At 48.3% G+C, this 7,204-nt stretch overlaps 1 protein-coding gene across 3 annotated transcripts in view; it reads left to right on the forward strand.

The window, feature by feature from the left end:
- BRINP2 (BMP/retinoic acid inducible neural specific 2) overlaps positions 1-6,614 on the forward strand; it is a 55,939-nt gene extending 49,325 nt beyond the window's left edge. For all 3 annotated transcript variants that reach the window (XM_019530887.1, XM_019530890.1, XM_019530888.1), the window contains exons 6-8: positions 1,105-1,341; positions 2,832-3,054; positions 4,358-6,614. In XM_019530887.1, coding sequence (XP_019386432.1) covers positions 1,105-1,341; positions 2,832-3,054; positions 4,358-5,474 — 1,577 coding nt within the window. In that variant the 3' untranslated portion in view covers positions 5,475-6,614. The remainder of the gene's footprint in view (positions 1-1,104; positions 1,342-2,831; positions 3,055-4,357) is intronic.
- The last annotated feature ends 590 nt before the right edge of the window (positions 6,615-7,204 follow it).

The following is a 7,204-nucleotide window of genomic DNA, read 5'->3' on the forward strand; positions in this document are numbered from 1 at the left end:
CTCAAGGGAAGGCCTGAGTGTGTGGTGATAGTTAATGCTAGTGTGGGAAACAGCTAATGACTCAGTGGCTGTCAGAAGGGGCAAGGCTTGAGCTAGAACAGATAACTGCTGCAGCAATCTAATCCAGGCCCCAGACAGCTGGTGTGTCAGCAATAAGGCACTAAGCTAGGATTCACCTCACTGGTACACTGACAGAAAGATTCAGCCCAGATGTTTGAGGGTTTAATCCTGTAGCCATTGTGAGTATGCAGCAGCTACAGGATCAGACTCCCGGGGCCAGAGCCTCATCTAGTGAAGAAGGAGTCAAGAGAGTGACACTGATTTACCCTATCCCTGAATTTCTGCCGAACCCTATCCACACTACTGAAAATTCCTTAGAGCTACAAAAACCAAAAAGAGCTAAAAAGCCAGCTTTTTTTTAGATGTCCGGCATTTCAATTACAAGGGCTGATCAGGACCCATCTTCAACGTGGCCACACACAAACTGGGGGAATGTGGCCATAAAGAAAGTAAATTCAACTTCCTCTCTCAAAACTTTGGGCTTATATTAACCTTGGGGTGGAGGTTTCAACCATTGCTTGTTTCATCCAAACTGATTCAGCCCCTAGTGCCATGATTCCCTCTTTCCCATGCAGGCAAACCTGCTTCGCCATCTTAAATGAGGATCTGCAGCTTAGGGCCTACCTGAATGGAGGGGATCCTCGTTTGTAGAGATTAATCTGTTTCTAGACCGGAGCTCCATAGCTGACCTTTTGCCAAGATGGTTAGTAGAAGAAACTTTGGAGGCAACAGTGAAGGTCATCAGTCCTGCTCAGTTCATGTTCCTAGACCAGATTATGAGTTGGTGTAACTGGTGTAAGCCCCTTCTGTGGTACCATAGAATTTTCAGTTTATGCCAGCTGAGCATCTAGCCCCGTCATGTGAGTCAGTGTTGTGGAATATGGGCCAAATTCAGCCCTGGTGTAAATGGCTTGACTTTAGTAAGGCTGATCTTCTCCCTGTATCCATACAGTTGGGAGTCGGAGTGGTGTGTGCTGGGACATGCACGCTTGGCTCTGCTCTGGGTGTCTCCCTAACCCCCTGTGGCTCCCACCCTTTTCCCAGGTCTGCAAGTGCTGCTGCCTGGCTACCTGCGGGAACGCTTTGTGGGTGCCGCGCTCAGCTACATCACCTGCAGCTCCGAGGGCGAGCTCCTCTGCAGGAAGAATGACTGCTGGTGCCACTGTGAGCCCAGTTTCCCAGAATGCAACTGCCCAGAGGTGGACATCCAGGCAATGGAAGACAGCCTGTTCCAGATCCAGGACGCCTGGAACAATCACAACAGACGGTTTGAGGAGTCGGGTGAGGCCAAGTCTCCTTTCATTTATAATCAAGAACAACCATTTCAAGAGCAGTACTCAGTCTGAGTCAGCACATCCAGCATTATGTAGAGCTACCACAGCACCAGCTACAGGCAGTTGGGGAAGGAGAGTTTGCACTGTTTTGTGAGATACACACATGCACGTACATTTGCACTCAGCATTTGCACTCAGATTCTATGCTACCCTGCGTATTTCATAGCATGGTGTTGTAACAAGATGTTGTAGGGAATCAGGGCGTGTTTAGTTACAGGGGAGAAGAGACTGCCCTGCAGGTCCCTCAGTCTTGACATGGGAATGATTCTCAGTTCCCCTGGGAGATGCGTGTATAAAACACTGATTTGAGATTATGCTAGGAAGATACAGAGTTGGTCAGGATGTAAAGAACTGGTGTCATTGGTAGAGGAAACACCAGTCTCTCTTGGCATTTCCTACCTAGGCAAATGAAAGCTTATTAATGTGAACTCAGGGAGGCAAGATGATGTAGTATATTGGGCAAATTACTGGGAATCAAGACATCAGGGTTCTACTCTTGGCACCTTTTGCCTCCAGTCACTCACCGTCTATATTCTCCCCCCACCCTCTGTCCATTACATCTCTTTAGGCCAGATCCCCTTTGGAGAGACAACTCTTTCTTCCAGTGGGTGTGAGCAGCACTTCTTATAATGAAGGCCTCATGATGGTTACATCAGTGTAACCTTGTGGATGGGACACAGCTAGCATGCAGGAGACCTAGGTTGCTGTCCCTGGCTCTGTTGTTTAATAGCGAGTCACTTTTCCCATATATAAAGTAGGGATAATTTAACCAGTCTGCTCCATAAAGCACTTTAAGATGGACAGATGAAGAATGCTATGTAAGAGCTGGGTATTGTTGCTACCATTGTTACTTGTATGTATTAGTGCACAGACACGCCTAACTGGAGATCAAGACCCAATTATGCTATATACTGCACATGACAAAATAATAGGTCCTGTGGCAAGAAGCCTATAGTCCACATGTATTTTTCCTCAAGGATGATGTGATCCAGCAATTTGAGGACAATGCAATAAGGCAGGACACATGCTGAGTTCTAATCCTGGCTCTAAAATCTTGAGCAAGTTATGTCATCCCCCTGTCTTGGTTTCCCTACCTACCAGAATAGGGAACGTGGCCCCGCTGTGGGGCTCACTGTGAGGATTGATTGTCTAGCAGTAAAGTATTAGTGTGCATTAGCAACAGTCTAGTGAATCTACATGCACTTCAGAACCAAGTACAAAGCTGGTGTCATGGTGGTGGGAAGAGCTCTGTTCCTTGCTAAGAATTACCATGGTTAGTTGAGTACCAAGAAGTGGTTAAAATTTGGGTATTTAGACCGAAAAGCAGGGAAGGGGAAAGACTCTAGCTTGAACAATAGACCCTCCCTCACCCATTTACTCTACCTGGATTGCAGCATGGCTTTCCTACAGTGCTGACTATCCCTTCTCTTTCTACAGAGGAGTTCCAGACCCTGGTGAAGAGACTCCCTGGAGACCGTTTCCTGAACATGACAGCTATCTCACAGTACTGGGTGATGGACCTTGATGTTCAGCATCGCTACCAGCAGCTGGGCACCAGCTTGAAGCTGCTGTCCAAGAAAACCCGTTGGCTTGTCCGACGACTCTTCAACCTCAGCAAACGCTGCCACCGGCAACCTCGCTTCAAACTGCCAAAAGAGAGGTGCAGAATCTTATCAGCAAGTCCAGGGAGTCTGCTCTAGATCAGTGTTTCTTAACACCCAAAAGTGGGTCACAAGAATCTATGAAAGGATTGCAAACAAACTTTAAAAACAGATTAATAAAATGGATTCTCCTTTAAAGGGGAAAACATGGGAAACCGTGGCTTTTCCCTTGCAGGCTGGCAGAGTTCCAGCCTGCAAGGGGCTGCTTGGGACCCCCTCTGCTCCACACACTGTGGGACTGGGGCCTGGGGATGAGGGGCAGTGGGTCAGGACTGGCCACAGATGTTTATAAATGGGTCCTGGTGCAAAAAAGGTTGAGAACCGCTGCTCTAGATTGCCTTGTTCCAGACTGGGTTAGTGGAGCAAGGGCAACCCTATCCACTTAAATACTGCTCTGTATAATCCAAACCAGATTTAAGTGATCAGTTTCATTCTAGCTACACGGTGTCCACTAGAAGTTTCCAACCATGTCAGCTCACTCAGCAGAGAGACCAAAGGCAGAGGGGGACATAGAGACTTGAGCTGTTTTATCTTTCTTGGAGCTAGTGCTGGCAGGTCGGGAGGTGGAGAACTTTGCCTAGGCCGTGGCTCAGATGAGGATTCAATCTCCACCACTAGTATCTAGCATCAAAACAATAAGCAAACAATTGAAGCATATTTTAGTGCACCGGACTTGGAAATATTTCAAGTCCCGTTATGAATTGAGGGATATGCATGCAGACCCTGTAGTGTTCCCTGGATGCAGTGCTTCAGAGTTGCTGCTCTCCACCCAGGGGACATCACAGGAGGTTGTGGGGACCTGCTCTCCCTGAGCACCACTACCTGCCAGAACTAGGATGCTGGACCCATGTTCCCACTGGAACTGGAGAGGTACCCAGAGAATGGGGGCTGGAAAGCCATTGCCACTTCCAGCCCAAGGGGTGGGGGATGGGAACAGGGGGAGGTAGCAGTCGGGAGAGGGGCTTACCTACCTCCCACTTCAGCTCCACCTTCTGCTCCATCTTGGAGGGTATACCCAGCTCTGGCCAGCAGAATGCCCACAGTCTGCACCACTCTCCTTCCTCCTCCCTCTGTGTGTGAATGTGGAGAGGGAGATAAAAACATGTGGGATTCTGGAGAACCCAGAGGTCTCCTGACACACTCTCTACAGTGTACACATGTACAGAGCACTGAAGTACTTCATTGCTTTTGCAGCATTTCAAAGGGCGTGCATGTGCATACATCTGGACCTTTGAAACACTTCGGTTGTTAATTCTGTCCACACCCTAAAAAGCCTTTTCTTTCTTGCCTCCTGTTCCTTAGGTCTTTACCCTACTGGTGGAACCGCATTCAGTCACTCCTGTACTGCAGCGAGACCATCGTGCCTGGGACTTTCCTGGAAGAAAGCCACAGTTGCACCTGCCCTTATGACCAAGTGTCCTGCCAGGGGCCCATACCATGTGCCTTGGGTGAAGGGTCAGCTTGTGCCACCTGTGCTGATGATAACAGCACACGCTGCGGGGCCTGCAACCTAGGTTATGTGCTCAACCAGGGTTTCTGCCGGCCAGAGGTGGCAGAGTCCCTAGAGCACTATTTAGGGCTTGAGACTGACCTGCAGGACTTGGAGCTCAAGTATCTGCTCCAAAAACGGGACAGCCGCATTGAGGTGCACTCCATATTCATCAGCAATGATATGCGCCTGGGGAGTTGGTTCGATCCCTCCTGGAGGAAGCGCATGCTCCTGACCTTGAAAAGCAACAAGTACAAGCCAGGGCTGGTGCACATCATGCTGGCCCTCTCCCTCCAGATATGCCTCACCAAGAACAGCACCCTGGAGCCAGTCATGGCTATCTATGTCAACCCATTTGGGGGCAGCCACTCGGAGAGCTGGTTTATGCCCGTTAATGAGAGTGGCTTCACAGACTGGGAAAGGACTAATGTTGATGCCTCCGCCCAGTGCCAAAATTGGACACTCACCTTAGGAAACAGGTGGAAGACCTTCTTTGAGACAGTCCACGTCTATCTGAGGAGCCGCATCAAGTCTCTGGATGACAGTTCCAATGAGACTATCTATTATGAGCCCCTAGAGATGCTGGATCCCTCTAAGAATCTGGGCTACATGAAGATCAACAGCTTTCAAGTCTTTGGTTTCAGCCTGCCCTTTGATCCAGATGCCATCCGGGACCTGATCCTTCAGTTAGATTACCCATACACACAAGGCTCCCAGGACTCAGCCCTGTTACAGCTCATAGAAATCAGGGACCGGGTGAATCGGCTTTCACCACCTGGCAAAACCCGGCTTGACCTTTTCTCTTGCTTACTCCGACACCGGCTCAAACTGGCCAACAATGAGGTGGCAAGGATCCAGTCCTCCCTGAGAGCCTTCAATGCCAAACTGCCAAACCCAGTGGAGTATGAGACAGGCAAACTGTGCAGTTAGCCTTGAGGACTGCATGACACCTCTGGAGAAGAAGTATGAGGAAAAGGAAGGAGGGCTGGGGAGCTGAGACTTCAAAAGGCCTTATCTCAGTGCCAACAGCGTGCTTCCACAGGACACCAAGGGACCAGCCAGGGAGATGGCAGGGCCTGAGTGACGCAAGGAGCCAAACAGGCCTTCAGGAAGCAGCTGAGGAAGATGGGACAGGCCTATTCTGCTAGGAGATGCCTGCCTGGCAACTGCTGATAGGCCTCTTTTCCCTTCTGAGTTACAAGCTAATGTTGTGACCAGGCAGGAAAATCATTAGTACCTGACATGTGAAAAGGCCAAAGTGAAAGAAGAGGGATCAGTTGTGGGGAGAGAAAACTTCAAGAAGAAAAATCTCCTAGAAAGGAGACCTATCTGCTGGTGCCCTGCCAGCACTCCAGGCAAAAACAGAGGGGAGCAGGAAGAAGAACAAAACCACAGACATGCAGGAGGCCAAATTTGCTCAAAGGGCTTCACATGTACCATCCCTGGGGCAGAAGCCAGCTGTGGTCTCCCTCAGTGCAGTCACTTTTGTATTCTTTTTAACAGATGTTTCTACCAACACCATTACCACTGCATTCTGTGTTACCTTTCTAAGTCTTTGTATTCTCTTGCCTTTCCCATCCTCCCATATGCACGCCCACCCCTGCGTGTTCTCCTGATACCATTCCCCGGATGGCTGGGAGAACCTGGCTGATCCCAGCTGATGATCCCTGGGGCAGGCAGACCTGCTTGAACTCCACTATTATCCTCGTGTAAGGGGTGAGCTCGTCACCCTCCTTTGTTACTCAATGCCATGAAACTGCACCTTGTTACTTTAAGTGGAGATGGAAATGGCTCTGCTATTGACACAGGTAGTGACTTGGCTTCAGCCATGCAGGCAGCTGTTTTGGCATTCGGAGGTGGAGCTCTCTGGGTAGTTTTCCTTTACAGTTTTTTATTTATGCATTTATTTAATAAGTTGTTGGGTTTTTTTAAACTGTATTTATTTATCTGAGGGATTCCTTTATTGACATTTGCTCCAGCTGAGTTACATCTTAGTCAAATGTATTGGTTTAATATATTTTTTAAGAAAATGCCTTTTTGAGCAAAACAAAAAAAGAAAAAACGATGTAATCTTTGGGTATGGCTTTTTAATTGATACTCTGTGTGTGTGTGTGTGTGTGTGTGTGTGTGTGTGTGTGTGTGTGTGTGTGTGTGTGTGTGTGTGTGTGTGTGTGTGTGAGAGACACAAGAGGGGCATAGAATAAGCTTCAATAAATGCATGTGGGCCAGGCTGGGTTTATATGGACAGGAAAATGCAGTATGAATGGATGAAAGGCATAACTACATGCATATAGGCATAGAGAAGGAGATGGGGTGTGTACATGTAGATATCCATTGGTAAATATGAATGAATAGAGAGTCATGGTAGTGGATTTGCATAGAGAGATGTGGATGTGTGTGCAGGACAAGTAGATGTGTAGATGTGCGATCTGATGGGATTGAGAGAGAAGGTGAGAGGGATGGTTGGGGCTGGTGATATGGACATAGGAGCATGGGTTTCTGCATACATATGTATATACTGTATTTTCTCACATACAACACATGCACCTTTTCCCCAAAACTCAGCCCCCCAAATTGGAATGCATGTATTAAGGAGGCAGCCGAGGGAGTCAGTTGACCTAACAGCTCATTGTTCTTCACTGCCCAGATGTTAATAGTCA

Source organism: Crocodylus porosus, unplaced genomic scaffold, assembly GCF_001723895.1.
Source record: "Crocodylus porosus isolate Cpor-Errol unplaced genomic scaffold, CroPor_comp1, whole genome shotgun sequence".
Taxonomy (NCBI): domain Eukaryota; kingdom Metazoa; phylum Chordata; order Crocodylia; family Crocodylidae; genus Crocodylus; species Crocodylus porosus.